The following is an 18,054-nucleotide window of genomic DNA, read 5'->3' as shown; positions in this document are numbered from 1 at the left end:
TTCAGGTTTTTCTCTTTTTTGTATCTTTTTAAGATTAATTACAGGTGTCATCTTTTGATATGCATAATTGCTATGGTAAAACTTATATTTCTGTATGTTTGGTAAATTTTGTCTCTTTCCAGTAGTCAATTCATTGGTGATACTGTTCTTAATTGAGCTATTTGTGAATGTACTGAACTCGAAAGGAGTGCTTATGTTCAAAGATGTGTCAGGAAAGACAGCTCCTTTAAAAACAGGTCTAGATGTTGTTGTACTTTGAGTTATCTTCTAACAAAAATGAAACATTTATTAAAAACTTTCCGAATTTAAAAAAAAATAGCAATTCACATTTCAAATTTAGAGATGCTTAGAAAATTGGTTGCATCCTTGTATTTGTCAGTTTGCAGTACAAAGGAAGTATTGTATTACACAATAGTTGTAATTATAAAAGCAGACCATTTGTCAAAAAAAAAAAAAAAAGGCAGTCAGAGTGAGATGTTTTCAGTCTTTTTATATTTGTCATTAAAAGATTACCTGGCAAATGAAAAAAAAACACAGCCAACTTCTGCTTTTTGCTTTAGCTCAAAGTTTGACACATTGATGCTCTTGCTCAGTTTCTTGTCTTCATGTCTTTTGGTTGTTACTAAAGCAACTGTCTGGAACTGACTTTTGTATCTCATTTTGGTGACATGATCCACATGACAATGCAGATAAATCTCTTCCAGGTGTGACTGACCAGCCCTAAAGGCTGGGATACTGGGCTTTATGCAGACTGCCTGTATGTGCAAACCTGAACCACGAATGTAAATGGGATTTGTGTTACAAAACAGACCCAGACAAGAGCAGGGAAAACTCTTCCACCTGGAGCAGGAAGGAAACCTTTGTCAAAGCGAGTGGTAGCGGCCGTGTCAGGGAGCTGCTCTGGCTGTTGACTACTTTTGTAACACATTAAAATACAGTTTATTTACTGTGCACTGTCTTAACTTTCTTATCAGAAGTTGATCTTGTTCTTACTATTTTTGATGCATGATGAGGTAAGTAGTTCTACAGGTAAGGAACATAAAATCCATTGGGTTGGATTAATACTACAGAAACAGTTGGCTTCATGTAGTAAAGTTTCACTCTGAAAATTTGATACTTAAGACTGAACTGTGCACAGATGTGATTTAAAAGATGTACTGGGACCTTGTGACAGTAGATAAATGCTTCCAAAACTCCTGCAATCTAGCATTTTTTTTTCTTTTTGAATATACAGCCAACTGTTTGCAGTTTTCTAAGTTCAGTAATTATTCTCACCTAATTAATCTTGTCTGTATTTACCTCCAGTTTGTCTTCAGCAGAAAGTTGGCTAAATACTCTTTTGAGAGGAGCCCCCATCTCCCTTGCCTCCCTGGTGCCTGCCTGGCTGAGCTGAGCCATTCCAGCCCTGGCTGTGCTAAGGGAAGGTGGTGGAGAATGTGTGTGGCCCCTGAGAGGCCAGGGCTGTGCAGGGTTGGTCACTGCTGCTGTTTGGGAGGGTTCAGCTGGGGCTGTGTCCGCAGGAGCACTGTCACCTCTGAACCCTTGTGCTGAGCTGCAGTGGTTTGATTGAGCTACAGTGGGCTGAAGGTCAGGGCTGCGCCCTGGAAGGGCCTTCAGGAATGGCCTTTGCAGTGAGTCTGCTGTGCTCAGACAGGTTTGTTCATGTTTCACAGAGGACGAGAGCTATAGCATAACTACTGTATGCTGACTTACTGTAATGTAAATTAGTATTGCTCCATTTGTGTTAAATAATTGTATAAAACCTTTAATATCCATCATCAGATGGAATTATGAAATTACCCTTGGGCCCAGATCCTCAACAGTATTAAAAGCCTAAAGAGTGTGAGGATCTGGTCAGTCAACTACACTGTTATATATGAAAAAAAAGAAACCATACTAGAAGTCTGTACAGTTCACTACCTTATCTAAAATAAATGGTGTATTAAAGCCTGGCATTGTCTTAACATTAGCTGTTTATTTTAGAAAGTGCTGTTTTACTTTGCTGTATTGGGAGGAGTATTCAAATTTGTCTCTAAACAATGAAACACAGTAGATCTTGCATTTGTCTGCTAGCACTACCTCCATGGTTTTTCATTGCCCTTTTGAAAAAAAAAAAAAGGCCTTAAAATGTTTGACAAATGTGGATGTAAATATTTTGATTTTGTTGTGACAGTTCCTGCTAGTTCTTGTTTGCAGTAGTGGTTTAAAATTAAAGCAGGTGAATGGTTTTGTATTGCTGCCTGTCCTGTTGTTTTACCCAGAATCTTTTCCAAGCTGCTGTGATTAAAGCAGGAATCGTTCTAGTGGGATAGTTACTATCTGTAGCAGTTTACAGTGTGGATAGAGGAAAAGAGCTACCACTGCTTTCACTTTTGACAAGCTTCAGCTATTTTGGGGTATTTTTCTGAGGGACACAAGTTGAATCTCTGCTCTATCTAACTGTCCCTAAGCAGATACTCCCCAGGGTATTGCCATCCCTTCAGTTCTGCACTGCTCTGGCTCACTGCAGCACAGGATTACTGTGCTCAGTGGAAGCAAAAGGCACCAAAGTGTGGCTGTAGTGTCTGCTGTAGTGGGTAGTGCTTATGTTGGTTCAGAAAAATCTCAACTCAGTAACACAACCTCCTCAGCTCTGGCAGCAGGGACAGGAAGAGCTGGCACTGAATGCCTGACATTATCTTCAGAGTGCCGTTAAACCCCTCACCCTTAGGTGCAGTCCATGGGGATGAGGCTTAGGAGTTGGAGTGATGTGTCAGACAGAAAGTCATCCTTTAACTTTCTGGGGAGCAGCTCCCTGTTGACCATGCTGGAAACTTTTTTTAGTAGTCCTTATTATTTTCTAAAAAAAATGCAGATTTGTTTTGTCCTTGTGTAAACAGACTGTGTTGGAATTCCAAGCATGTCATTGCTCTCACAGTGCAGAGCAGTGCAGGATTGTTTCTCCATCTGTTTGGTAAAGGATTTTTCCCTCCTGGTTTGATCAAAAGCAAAGCAGCAGCACAGAGGTACCAGGCTGGGGTTGTACCCAGGGGGAAGGTTCTTTGCACTTCTTCCCTGCACATTTCTCATGAGGCAGAACATGTTCTGAGACTGGGGCTGTTGTCTGTAGTCTCAGAACATACGTGTGAGTGACTAAGAGTACAGCTCTTTAAATATTGACACAGAAGCAGGTTTTATTTTTATAATTTTATTAGATTAAGTCTTTTGTCAAAGTTGTAAAATCTTTTGTAAAATAGATGTTGAAATTCCCACTGAATTGATTTCAATCAGTGCTGTTCTATTCCAGGTAAATCAGCTTTGTTATCTACAAAAATGAAAGCAAAGCAAAGTCCTTACTTTTGAGTTTTAGGCAGCTTCTAGAATAGGCTGTTGTGACTGGTACAGCTTGTGTTTCATAAGCACTTTGGGGGTTGTTTCAGAACCAGTGAGCAAGAGAAGGATGTGACAACACCCAGGATTTGGTTGTGGGGCTGCCTCTGGAATAAAGAATGCCAAGGGCCCCAATCACACACTGAAGTACAGTCCTCACTGAGGTTCAAGGGGAGGTAAGACACAAAGCTATCAAAGGACAGGGAGGCTGCCAGACTTCTTGAACCTTACATTATTCACACTGAATAAAGATTCAGACTTCTCTTGGCATTGTTCAAATGGATTTAATTTCCACAGGTGAACCTCCAAGCATTGGCATCCCAGAACCAAGTGGGTTTGTAGTGGGCAGGAATGAAGGACATGCACTCTGCCCCTCCAAAACATTCCTGGGTTTTTTCATTAAGGCCTCATGCACACTCCACCCCCCCCTGCTGCTGCAGGGACAGCTGTGCAGATGGGAACTGATGTGTTCTCTCCCTTCCTACACAACAATTCCTACACTTCTGTTCTGGCATTGCTTCCTGTATTTGAAAAATAGAACAAACTAGAACCAAGTGCTAAAAGAACTTCCTAACTTCATTTATTAGGCCATAGTGCTTCTCTTCAGATGCCTTAAGCGTATTGTTTTAGATTTCAAAAACCTTATTTTCCCCAGATACTGCTGCTCCTTAGCACATCATTATTCATTATTATTACAGATATTTTGTAAATGAGTAAGCCTGCACTAAATCACTTTGCTTTTTGTAACAACCCCACCTATGACCCCCCCCTCCTGCTGCACATTATTCCCTCTTTAAGGATGTGACCAGCTGCTGCCATGTACACACCTAGGTGCCAGACAGGCTAAGGAATTCTTTCTCATGCTCAAATCCATCAGGAAATGAGATTCAAGATTCTTTGCTGATTAAAAAGCAGCAAACGCCCCTAAAGTGCAGTTCCAGGTTGGTAACTGCAGCAGCATCTTCCTTTTGATGGCACTGACCCCCCATTCAAACCCATTTAGCTCATAGTTGTACCTGATACCTAAATGTAGCTGAAAGAGATCAAGAACTATGGAACTGCAGAGAGAAGTAACCTCAGGCTGCCTGCCTAAAGTTTGCTGTTCAAGTGCTCCAGGCTGGCCTTGACTGCGAAGCCGCCGTCGAAGGCGGCGTTCAGCACCTCGTCCAGGCAGGCGGCCAGCACAAAGGTCAGCTCCTGGCGCACGTGCGCCGCGATCTCCTCCAGATCCTTCTCGTTCCTCTGAGGAAGGATAATTCTCTTCAGGCCAGCTCGGTGTGCTGCCAGCACTTTGTCTTTAATTCCCCCAACCTAAGGAGGAGAAGAGATACATGTAAAAAACCAACTTAATAAAATAATTATTGTAACATCACATCAGGAGTTAAATTTTGAGGAAAGCTTCTGCCTCCCTCAGTCATTAGGAAAGCAATTAAAAATGCAGTCAGAGTTGTAGCTCATCATATGCTTAATGAGGGAAATATGTTAATATGCTACAGTATTCTTTCTGTAACAGCTAATAACCAGAGAGAAATACATTTAGGAGTGAGGTACGAGAGAATCAATAGTGGAAAAGTCATTGCTTTTCAGGAATTTCTATAACAAAAATGGCCTTCGCTCTGTTTTTTTTATATCACATGCTGAAATCCTGCACCTGCATTAGAACAGAAGATTTTTCAGATGAAGGCAGTGTTAGATTTAGAGGGAATGGAGTCCTAAGGCAGCAATGTCCCATGAAAATAACTTGAGCTGTACAACAAAATATGCACAGCAAAGCAAACCTGTGTTCCAGGAGTGGAGAGGCACTGCTCTACTGATCCTACTGGTTGAGTTGTTAATGAGATGTAAATGGGGGTTAAATTGGTTTTTCTTAAAGCCGTAGCTTCTTCCCCCAAACTCCTTTCTATTCCTAAAGACCACCTTAGAGCAGAAGCTTGTCATTTTACAATGCTTTAGAGAGAGGAAGGAGCTGTACTACAGTACAAAGGGCAAAGCCTGGCTGCTGTGACACGGGGCAGAGGTGACCCGTGATCCTCACGTGACCCACAGGTCCGGGCAGTGCTGCACACTCAGCAGCAAGGGCAGCCCCTGGCACAGCCCTGGCAATTCAGTCACTGATAACAGCAAGATTCCAGACTACCTTGGGAAAGGAGGAAAATGTGGTTTAATATTTACAGGTACCTTATCTCTGCAGCAGGCACAGTTAGGACAGGGTGGCTGCAGGGCTAAACTGGCTCCCACCAGTTGCTGCAGGGTGCTCCAGAACCCTGGACAATGGCCTGTCCTGTCACTCTCTGCCCCCAGAGCCTCCCAGGCCACTGCCTGCCATGGTACCTCTGGTTCTGTCTCCTCTGCAGGAAACAAAATCCTGTCCCTGATTTCCAGCTTCATCCTCCTCCTGTCCATGTGGTATGAGATGACAACTCCCCTACTGGCTTCAGCACCTGTGCCAGGCCCCACTGACACTTTGAACTAAACTCTGTTTGTCTGAATGCCTTCTCTGCCTTCATGCTTAGACAAAGCTTTATGGAAACCCCATTTGGCTGAGCTACATCCAAGGATCAACATTTAAGACAAACCTAAAGTAGATCCATGGATTCAGGAGTAACCTGTATGCAGCTACTGTGAGAGCTTAAAGTCACAACTTTTCAAAGACACCAGAAGTAGCTCTGTACCAACAGTCTGAGGAAGCTCATTTAGAAACTGCAGCGCAGACTCAGAGCCACCTTGCATTTTAGGACTTTGAGGTTTCCTTTCTAAGACATTTTAATGTATTTTCCCAAAAAGCCATATCAAGGCTGGCTTTAGCTTGAAAGGCAAAGCAGAGGAGTGGGGCAGTCCTGCAGCAGCCTGGCCTCTTCCCACTGCACCAGCAGAGACCACATTGTTGCTAAGGAATGATCCAGCAAGGCTCTGGATCCACTTTTCTGAGTGGCTATAAACAGATTTTATATCCAAAATAGGGAGCATTAATACAACTTAGCTCTTTTTTCCAATGATGCTTACTGGAAGAACAAGGCCTCTTAGTGTAATCTCTCCTGTCATGGCTACATCTGAGCACACCAGCCGCCCACTGAAGAGTGAAGCAAGGCAGGTTACTATGGTAACACCAGCAGATGGTCCATCTTTTGTGACAGCTCCAGCTGGGAAGTGCAGATGGATGTCAGTGTTGTCAAGGAGATCAAAACTTCCAGAAGCTTAAGGAAAAAAAGAATGGTTTGAATGTTAAAAATCTAAACCCATTTTGTTCCTGGTCTTTATTCTAAAAGCCCACCAAGAACTAAAAGCCTTGGCACTATTTACTAACAGTAGGCTGAAAAAACAACACAATATTGCAGAGGCCCTAGGAAAAAACAACAAAGAAATCCCAACGAGCTTTCCCACATCCAGATTCCTAGAAAAAACTGTAACATGATAACCAATGAGCTTGGCACTTGCATGCATTGGGAAATTGAGAGTAGGGATTAATGTGGAAACCAAGGAATTTCCACATTGAATTTTTATGTCCCAAACCATCAACATCTATGTTCAGAGAACACTTCACAGAAACTCAGATTTATAAAATCAAGTGGAACTCTTATTTATGACCTTTCACCTGCTATGGAGTACATGGAGTGTAAACCAGAGAGGTAAACATGCACACAGGTAATGCCTGCAGTGTTTCATACATTAATTACATTTTGGTTTTTAACCTATCTAAACTTACACAAATAGTGGAAGATACTGGTCAGTTATTTGCCTGATCAGCAGATGATCAATCTAGAAAGCACATTTCTACAAGTCCTGGGAGGTTCAGACAAAAAAACAGTTAAAATGTTCTTCTCCAGAGCCCTATTGCACTGCAGTTCTACAGCTGCCATACAAACCCAACACTCTCAAAATACTAAAACTTAGACTAAAAAACCTTTTAACAGAACCTGTCAGAGAAAAGCTACAGACTTCCATATCTGTCTCCATCATGAAAATACTGCTGGAAAGCTTGAGTGTAAAAATGAGTCAGAGGCAGTGTCTGCCACAACCAAGGAGAAGCACCTTGGCACTGAGGCTGCCCCCCAACCTTCCAGGCTAGGGCAGGGAGACACAACTCATGTTCTGCCAGGCCACAACCACCTCGGCTTGGCAGCAACTGGGAAAGAGCTGCACAAAGGCAAGCGGGAGCTGATCTCATCTCCAGGGTAGTGCTGCTGGCTGAAACCCTTTCCCTGTTCCATGTGCACAGGCAGAGCTCCAGGGTGACTCAGCAGTGTCCCTGTCCCTCACCGTTGGTGAGCTGGTATCTCTTGGCGTTGCTGCGCAGCCAACTGATGGCCAGGTGAGCCGACTCCTTCATGACGTCCCCCAGCTGCCCGGTCAGTGTCAGCTGGCCCTCCCCATCCATCCTGCTGGCTTCCACAAACATGATCTCCCCTCCCAGGGGTGTCCAGGCCAGCCCTATGGCCACCCCGGGCTGGTTGAGGCGCTCAGACACCTGGAGGGAAACACAGGAAACAGTTTAGGAAACAGCCATTAAAAAAACTGCAAAAACAGTTCAAAAGTTGGCTTTGAAACAACTGTACCCATCAAAGCACTAAAGTTAAGCCAAGTGTCTGATCTCTTATATTTTAATTTATTATTTAATGCAGCAGTAGTTCTGGATGTGTGTAAACACTAATTATACAACAGGAGCTGTATGTGGCAGCTTAGCTTAAGGCCATGGCAAACATCTAGGCGTGTCATTCTTGAAACCTTCCCTGCCCCCAAAACACAATAAGAATCTTTCTCCTCAAAGGATCTGAAGTATTCAGTCAATCCTGACTGAATGTTTATGTGACTTAACCCATCTGCTGGAGTGTGCTTGCCCTGTTACTCCTGTGACAAAGCCAGTTTTGCTCCCCAGTGTTCCCCACAGGCCTTTCAAAGGTGGTGGCACTGCCTGAGCTTGGCCAGCCAAGCCCCATGTTGTTCCCTACAGACATTTACAAACACTTTGGAACAGCAGAAATGTCAATGTGTTCCCAGGCCAGGCAGAGGGGACACCTGACAGAGCCCCTTTGGGAGTTACAGGCAGCCAAGCCATCAGCAGCTGCACCAAAGCCAAGGAACACAGCCCCTCCTCCTGGCTCTCCTGGGGCTCTCCCTTACCTGTGCACTGGCAGCAGCACCCTGCCATTTGCTTTCATGAGCATGATTTGGCTACTAAGGCCCTTTCTTTTTTCAGCATTTAAGAAAATTGTACAGAACTGTGTGTTTCACTTTTATGGTATCAAAATACCTCACCAAGCATTTTCATCCTTGCTAACATCAGTTCCTATACCTATTCCCTGTGTGTTATTTGTTACAGTGATTTACCCTGATCATTTTAGTAACTGCTTAGTAGCTCAGGTTAACAAAGTTAGTTCATCCTGCTCACACTGAAGACCAACAACGCTGGAACATTCCCCTTTGCACTGGAGACAATGCTATTTTGGCACACCATTGAAGGTGAGATGAACACAATTCACTGTCCACACCCTCTCTCAGCCCAAAGCAGCTGTCAACAAGGTTTATTGATCTGGGGGTTTTGTTTCAGTTCTTTTAGACTGTACTCTGCATCAACTGGAAACAGTTTAGAGACTGTTTGAGAGCTCTGGGGCAGAACACAGCAAATGGGACAACAAATCAAAACCCAAATGGTTCTAACAGACTCATCACTCAGCACAGGCTCCCTCCTCTATCCTCAGACTAGGCAGGTACCTCCTCCTGCTTTCACAGGTCAGTTGAGATCTGATAGGAGAAACTGCCTGTGCAGTAGGTGTTGATCACCTTTGGACTGTTGCTCCTTGCCAAGCAACCTCTCCTGCTGTCCTGGAGAGAGACTGGACCACCCCTGCTGCACCCTGAGCCTTTACTGAGCCTGCTAACAGGCACACGTGGCAACTGCCCTGGCAGCTCGGAGCTGTGGCTGCAGAAAAGCCCCTTGGAAACCCCCCCACACAGCCAGAGCCACAGAACCCCCAACACTCAGAGGAAAGCACACTGGACTACGGGAGAGACCCACGAGACTGAATCACTCCTGGCACCTCTGAATAATTTCTTCTCACCAAAAGTAATGATTTATTCCAATTTAGATTCATCTTTCTTACACTTTCTAAAACAGCCTCAATTAAAAATGACCATTTGAATCAGCTGATGGCTGGTGATGTCTGTCAGGTGATGAAGATGCCACTGAGCAAAGGAGTCTTGGGGTTTGAAAGTTTTAGTAGATGAGACCAAACCAGCTGTGATTTAGCTGTACCCTGAGTACATCAACATGCTGTCAGATGCATTTTAGCTGCCTGGACACTGCAAAATTTAAGTCTTAACATTCAGCACAGTCATTTATTTTAGAGTATTTCAGGTTATCATCTGCACTTTTGGAGCTACACCAAGTCAGTGCAATGGACAAGAAGCTGGTAAGTCCCTGATTCTCAATGGGAAGATCAGAACCAGTTCAGTCACTTGCTGGCCTTGAGCACATTTGTTTTCCTTCCACAGGCTCTCCCAGACTGACTGAACCAACTTTTTTCCTTCTCTTCTGATTCATTCCCTGGCAAATCACTGCTGGCAAAGCACATTAACAGTGGCTTCCCTCTGAGGGAGGAGGATTTCCCAGAAATATCACCACAAGACTGACAGTTCTTAGACAAATATGCCCATCTAAACCTGTACTTTGGACAGGTTTTGCTTCTGAAAGACACCCTGATGTTTTTCCCTGATTAGAATTGTGCATGTCCCATGAAACAGAGCCATTCTTTTATGGCATCTGCACTTTCATTTCCTAGAACAGGCCACCTCCCTGACCTGCAGTTGAAGTCCCTTCAACTTCACTCAGGTTATGAGGATATAAACCAATCCTGATGAGCCAACAACCTTTGTTACTCAAGCAGAATTAAGGGTTGAAAGAAAAAAAAAAAAAGCTAAAAATCCCCTAATACATCAACTAAAATCCAAGCCAAAAATACAAATAGTTTGTTATAAACCCACTGGATATCTTAGAAACCCTTTCCCCCAAAAGTGTGCTGTGCTGAAACATTTCATTAAATCTTCTGCAATTTAACCTGATGAGATTATTCTTTCAAAGCCTCACTATGTGATTAATTCCAACATTTGTTCTGTAGGGAGACACATAAGATTATTTATTTGTGATAAACAAATTAATCCAGCAAGTAGGAGCTGAGTATTCTGTCACATCTTCCTGCTGGGAGAGCTGTGCAGACAATAGCCAAGCAATGCCCTGGAAAGGTGAAAGATGAGTCCCTGGGTCAGGAATTCCCTGAAGGGCAACAGATCAATTAAGTCATGTCATGTTTTCAGTTCCATTTGCTCAGCCTCATGCAGGTACTGACACAGTGGCTGCCTCATTGTGTCTTTGTTTCAGCTGCTGATAAATGACAAAATGCAGGCCCAGAGTGAAGCTCTCAGGCCAGACCCAGAGAGGAGAGACCCAGCCTGTGACTACAGAGCAGAGCCCACAGCAGCCAAGCTCAGAGCAGAAACTCTGCTCCTCCAAAGAACCTTGGGGGGACTTGAGAAAATTCTAAGGAATAACACATTAGTTGGGAAAATTCCTTAAAATAGAAGTTATGTTGTTATCTGAGCAATTTACATGGAAAAAACCCAAGTGTGTACTGAAAAATATTCACTCAATCAATACAGCAAAGAGTACATGAAAAGAAATCCTGGGCTGCTTGGGGAACTGATCAGTGTGGATTCATCTCTACTTCTATTTATGCCTTCTAAATATGGAAATGTTAAAAAAACCTTTTGAAACAGAAGTCACAAGCTTCAATCAGTCTTATTTCAGTTTAGAGGCCAGCAGATCCATGAAATGCTCATTTGCAAATTTATGGCATCTATTGTGGACCCCACAACAAATAAACAAAAACCCACCAAAGATAACCCCCAGCTAGCACTCCTGTATTTGTACACTTGAAATTAAGAACCACACTTTTATTACTTAATCCTACAGAAAAGACAAAATAGCAGAAATTCTTTTCCAACACAGCCACACTACCAAATTGAAATGAATAATCAACTCCAGAAACAAAACTGACACCAGGTGGAACACCTAAGAAAAGCCCCACATTAGCACTGAATTCTTACATTTGTGTCATCTTCCTGCTGGGTACAGAGACTTCTGAGGGTTGGAAAGAACAAATGTAAGCTGCTGACAATTCAGTCATTTGCATAAAGAGTAGATTATTCTAATTTCCTAAAGTAAAAGAATAGATCACCAAAGAACCCATGGGAATGCCCTCAGCCCAGAGTCACCAGCACTGGCCCCTTGGTCATTGATCTTCCCTGCCTCCCACTGCTCCCATCTCCATCCTCTGCCACAACCAGTGGCACTGCCTCCTTCCAGTCTGTTTCCTCTTTTCTGTCTCTTCCTTAAGAATCTCTTCCATGATAAAATCTTCATATCCAAAAGGCTCAGTTCAAGTCTAAAAACGGATTCATTCCTTAACAATCATTCATTTTCTCCTGCTATCCCAATCACCTTGCCCCCTTTTTGTTCTTCTGGTCCTCTGATTTAGGAGAAAAGAATTGTAAGAAGAAAGTTCTCAGGAACAGAGAACAACTGTCAGTGTCACTGTCACTGGTGAAATGAGAATCCCAAACTAACAAACTACTTTAACTGATGGCATTTCCACAGAATGGAGCAAAATACAGATGGGGGAAAGCAAAAAATCTGAAATATACCTATTGAGGAGCAGAGCTGGGGTGCCTGACTGATCGTAAAACATTTTAATAGCCAAGAGTCACATTAACCTAAAGAATGTCTGAGAACTTCTGGTGCAAACTGAAGTGGTTTTAATACCCAAAAATGCTGCCTGGCTTTAAGGAGGTATGAGGAACAGTCCTTAGCACAGCTGCTGCAGAGACAGGATTCCTGGGTTCTACTTTTGGCTTCTTTCCCAAGACCACCAAACATCCCCCAAACAAAAGCAAAATTGTTTCAAACTGAAAAAACATCACCACATTCTTCAGCACTGCTGCAGGAACCTTTGCTAACAGAAAAGTCAGGGCATTATGTCATTTATGTACCCTGAATTAAAAGAAAAGAAAAGCTTTAGGTGAAAACACACTTTGTGGAACATAAAGAAACAGTGCTGTTATTAACATATTTTGAAGTTCTTACCATTGTACAGACTCAGTCAATAGCAATAACCATATCAGCCAGAAACAGCATCAAACAGAAACAAATGAGGATGTTACCTCCATGTCATACATGGGGGGCCCCAGGATATCTTTCAGAGCGTGGAAATCAATTAAAATTGGCATTTCAGGTGGCAGAGCCAGGTCAGCTGTGTCACTGATGGATTCTGGTTTGGCATCTTCTGTGACATGTTCTTTGCAATCTAAGGGAAGAAAATCTAATTTAGCATTTGTAATGGTCTTTCCTAGACAGAGGATTGTTTTTGAAATCATGACAGAGAAGAATAAAACATGCAATGAAATGGTCAGTAAGTTCAGAAAATGTGCTCAAACCATCTCTCACAAAAATCTCATCAAATTAAAGATTATATGGCATGAAATGTAATTATTAAGCTTAAATATGTTCTAACAGTTCATCAAAGATAAAATTAAATCTAGAGCACTGACAGAGATGGAACTTACCAGCTTAAGTGCATTTCAAACTAATTCAAACAGCAAAACACATTAGGCTCACTTAAGACTTTACATTTTTCACCAGATTTGTGCAGAAAACCAGTATTTCACAGAATCAGAACAGTTTGGACTGTAAAGGACCTTAAAGCTGATCTTGCTTTAAGGTCTTGCAGGGACACCTTCCACCATCGCAGGTGCTCAGAGCCCTGTCCAACCTGGCCTTGGACACTTTCAAGGGATGGGGCAGGCACAGCTTCTCTGGGAGCCTGTGCCAGGGCCTGCCCACCCTCCCAGGGAAGGGTTTGTTCCTGCAGGAGGAATCCTGGGCAGGGTGGTGTAACAGAGAATGTGCAGCTGAACAGGGCAATTCTGACAGCACAGGAACTCCTGTTCTTTTCCTGAGTGTTTACAACTGTGCCCCAGCACAGAGCATCTCCAGGGCAGCACAGGCTCTAATGTGACACTTCTCATGTTGATTTTTGTCTTCTATGACTTTTATGGCTTTGCTCAATCATAGAAGGGTTTGGGTTGGAAGGGCCCTTAAAGATCATCAGCCCAACTCCCCACCACACACAGGGACACCTTCCACCTTCTCAGGCTGCTTAACTCACAAAACTGCCATCTCCTGTCTGTTCAACAGCCAGCTCAGAACACAACACCTACAGGCCTTGTTCAGTGGAGAAATCTCAATTTTGGTGTAACAGCCTGTGGCTTTTGTCTTGAAATACTACACACACAGAAGGCTCTGTTCTTTCTGGAAGGAGATATTGCTAAGGTGCCATACTCAATAACCAGTAGCAGCAAAAAATTCCTCCAAGGTCCAATTACCAGACATTCTCAGAAACACCTACAGGCATGATATACTCTTGAGGAAGGGCTATAAACCCCAGCAGCCTGACACTTTTGAATGCAGTATACTCAAAGTGTCACCCAGGAGGGGCCACACAATTAAAGCAACAGTTCTGGGCTCAGGAAGGGGCTCTTCCCTTCCTTCACTCACAGCATGAGTGGATTTATTACCTGTACAGTGGCTTCCTAAGCAGAATTGCCTACAAATTTCTGTTTTCTCTTTTTATACAGAAGTGAACTGTAATGGGAACCATGTCAGTGCCAAAGTCTCACACTCAGCCTGCAGGGGAGCTGTTTGCATGATTGAGATCAAGAACTGGCAGTCCCTGGCAGGGCCTGACACTGCACAGGTACCCAGGGCCTAAGAGCAGAGGGACAATGCAAGCAGGGAATCATTTCCCCTCAGAATCTGATCCAGGTGCAAGAGGCTTACCAGCATTTCTCAAGAGCCCTAAGCAGTGTTTTAGTGAAACATCTATCAGAGAAGTGAAGAATGCTTGGACAATCCAGCTGTCCCTAAGGCTCTGCAGCACTCCCTGCCCTGGGGCTGTCCTGCACACAAAGTGAAGACTTTTGTTCCCACCCCAAACCCCAGGCTAACACACATCTGAAGTCTGTATTACACAGCAGTGTACACTAAGCTTCAGGACTCCTGCACCACATTTTGGATCCAAATATGGGTTGTTTACTTTCTTTGACTTCTTTCTAATTTTAGTTTGAAAAGGAGCTTTCTGGTTCTTCTTCTGCACATCAATGCATGCACAGTAACTGCAGATCCAAGAGTTCAAACAAGTACAGAAAACCACAAATCACTGATCTAATCTATTTACTAAAACATGAAGAGGTGGTCAGTGGTGCAAAAGCAATTCTCAGAAGGGATGAATGAGGATGTCTCTTTTCACAAGATACAAACTATCCTCTTATTAATCCTGAGACATAAAGACCTTTTTACAGATAATTTTGTGACTGTACAATTCTCACTAATGCCTTAACAGAGCATCAAGGAAAACATTCCACATCACTATTAACATGACAGCAGCACCTCAGCTTTCTTTCAGGACTCCAATCTAACAGTTCTTATCCAACAGCCACTAATCTTTCCATTGTAGGACTCACTGCTCCATGGCTAAATCCCATTTCTTTACTGCAAACGCTGCCTTAGTCAGATGCCTCCTGTTGTTCCAGCATGTCTCTGCTTTTGTTAAACTACTATTTTTGTACATAATAAATTTAAATAAATACTGGCAAGTCTAGGAAACTTGACCCTGCATGCTATTCTTGCAATTCAGACTTGTTTGATAATCTGAGATACAATCCATATTTCAAAACAAAATTGAGTTTAAAACCAGCTGCTTTTGTTCTGTACCAAGATTTTACTGCCTAACAAACACAAAAGTATTTATTTCACTTAGCTCTGTATACAGGAGAAGAAACAAACTCCTCGTAAACAATCAGGGAAGTTGAGGCCACCTGCCCCATTAAAAGAATCAGAAACTCTTTTCTTTGAGTTTATCTGATCTAATGAGTAGATCCCATTTTATGATCTGTGACAATAACAAGCTCCAGACTTTTTCTGAAAATGTTAAACTAAATTCTGGCATTATCTAATTTTCTGTAAAAGCATACGGTGATGTCCCCAAATGTAATTACAAACTCTAACTTTTTCTTTGAAGGAAAAAGCCATCTCCATTTATCATCTTTAAACAGGTGCTGACTATGAGGAATCCATGCAGACACAAGTAATTAAGATTTCCACTAACAATGACAAATTGTGTTCCTTACCTTCCCCAGACTAACAGCCATAAACCACAGTACAAGCTAAATGGCATATTTATCTAAAACAAGATACTTAAATTCAGGTTTCCAGAAACAGAACTTCTCATTAGGACAGCAGCTTAATCATCTTACAGTTTGAGACAAGCTGGCAAAATAAACTAAAAGGTCAAAAAGTGCCCTCAGCAGAGCTGCAAACTGCACTAGAGGAACCACCTGCTGCTCTGCTATTACATGTCTGCTTACACAAAAGCAGCACGGTATTGAGTTGTTTTAATATTTTTAAATTGTAATACTAAAAATAAACAACACATAGCCCTCCCCAAGTAGTCAAAAATAAGTTCAAAAAACAACCAACCAAAAAAAGATTGTTTGTAAAATTTTCCAAGCAGACTCTGCAGCTACTCCAAGATCACAATGTTCTTCAGGAATCTGTCTTTGCAAGTTCCCAAAATAAAACAAAGCCTCACATGTAAATAATAGATTTGTAAGAAAATGGACTCCTAAGTAAACATACTAATCATTAAATGTAAATAAAGATTTAATGTTAATAGACATTTCATGGCACAAAGATTTTAAAAAACAAGACTGCTACCTTCTACAGATGTAATAAAAATGAGAGAATACTAAAGTCTAAAACTTCCTCAACACGTAGCAATTTCTCATCTCCTCATAGAACAGATTTAAATTAAGCACTAGCAACACAAGTCTTAAACCCAAAGATTTCTAGCCACACTTACTGACCAAGATGGAAAAATAGAAGCCTAACATTTTAAAGTAGTTTTTAACAGAACACATACTGACTTGCTGAATTGCTACAGAGATATAAAAAATAACATCAGCATGATGGACAAGGTTTCAAGTCTGTGGCAATTAAAAAGATAGTAACATTCTTTCTCATCTGACTTAGCAGCAGATGCTTCAGCACACAACAGACAGACTCAATTCTTTTAGCCCCTCCAAACTAAAAACCCCCCAAAACTGCATTTAGGTAGAAAAGGATGGGATTGCTTCTGCTGACAACAGTTCACATTCAAAGCCAGCCATAACACGAAACTGCACCCTAAAAGCAACATTCCACTGTCAAATCTTATGCACCAAGCTATTAGGAAGTGTTTCTTCAGGAAGGGAACAATTTCCTGGGACCCTAATCCTGTTTACATTTACTTATATGCTTAAATTTAATGCTATGTGCATTTCTCCCTACAGCACCAGAAAAGTTCTCTTTCCACAAAATAATTGCATTCCATCATTTGTGACCTACAATAACAATGTGTACTTGAAACACTTGAAGGTGAGATGCTCATGCAGGAATATTTAGATAAATTAACATGGAAAAAATAACACTTTAAAAATTAATTTGTATTCAAGCCAAACTTCTCATCACACTTAAGCCTTTTTGACCTCCTACAGAGAAGTCATTCCAAGGAATTTTCAGAAATTTCAGCAAAAGGCCCACACTGCAGCCTGTAGAGCTGGAAGCTCTCTAAGGTCAGCAGAGCTCAGACCTGAGTACCTGCAGTCACTCCACCCTGGGACTGATGCTCGGCAGGTTTCAGGTGTCAGTTCACACTGACCACTTTGGTCAAACTTGCATTTAATTTAAAACCAAGTGTTTCATCCACTAGGAGGGTAACAGACTGCTCAGTATTGCTGGGTTATGGAAATACTTAAGTATGCTTAAAGCCTTGCTTTCAACATAAATACAATCCTCATTTCATCACTTTTAGTTATGAAATATTACCTGTCCTAAATCTCCCTTTGGGTCTGAATTAAACAAATTGTTTTTTACTCAGGGTTTCAACTGCTGTATCAGGATATGATGCCTTAGTGCACAGTTGCTGCATTGTATTCTCAAGGCACTTGCACTAAAATAGGAAGGAGAGTTTCACATATTTTTGTGACTTCTAGAATTTCTTGTAGTGTCAAAAGACTTGAGGAGTGTCTCATAAATCTGAGCTAGTGTTTCAGTGAAATATCAGCCAGCATTGCTGTGCACAGGGACGACTCCCCAGAGAGCTCTGAAAAATGCTGAAGTTCCCTGTGCAAAGTCAACAACTGACACAAACCAACATTCCTGCACTCACCAACTTCTCCAGAAAGCTCAGGAATCACAGGAGCAAGGAAGGCACTACAAGCTGCCCGTGCATTTGTGGTGCATTTCTGGGAAGTGCTGAACCCAGCCTGAGAGAGTCTCCAGCTCTGCTAGGGCAGTGCCCTCCCTTCCCAGAGCCCACTGCCAAACAGTGGCAAAAGCCTCAACTTTACAAAGCCTTGAAAACAGGTGCTCTCCCTGGAGGTAATGATCTGATTTAACCAATGTAATGGTGGAAAGCCTGTGATTCTACCACCTAGTGTCCTTAACTCTTACTACAACCCCAGCCAGAGGCACTCAGCTGAATAAACACAACAACACCATGGCAGGGCTTGGCTATGCTCTGGATCAGGTAGAAATTCTGT

General features: G+C 42.4%; 1 protein-coding gene across 1 annotated transcript in view; it reads right to left on the bottom strand.

The window, feature by feature from the left end:
• Positions 1-3,637: 3,637 nt before the first annotated feature.
• Positions 3,638-18,054, bottom strand: part of LONP2 (lon peptidase 2, peroxisomal) — a 36,200-nt gene continuing 21,783 nt past the window's right edge. The window contains exons 12-15 of the mRNA XM_030227544.2: positions 12,580-12,722; positions 7,627-7,834; positions 6,373-6,563; positions 3,638-4,680 (exon numbers count right to left, since the gene is read on the bottom strand). Coding sequence (XP_030083404.1) covers positions 4,459-4,680; positions 6,373-6,563; positions 7,627-7,834; positions 12,580-12,722 — 764 coding nt within the window. The 3' untranslated portion in view covers positions 3,638-4,458. The remainder of the gene's footprint in view (positions 4,681-6,372; positions 6,564-7,626; positions 7,835-12,579; positions 12,723-18,054) is intronic.

The sequence above is a fragment of the Serinus canaria genome, chromosome 11 (genome assembly GCF_022539315.1).
Source record: "Serinus canaria isolate serCan28SL12 chromosome 11, serCan2020, whole genome shotgun sequence".
Classification (NCBI taxonomy): Eukaryota; Metazoa; Chordata; class Aves; order Passeriformes; family Fringillidae; genus Serinus; species Serinus canaria.
Note: the sequence above shows the minus strand (reverse complement) of the source record. Positions and strands in the feature narration are given on the sequence as shown.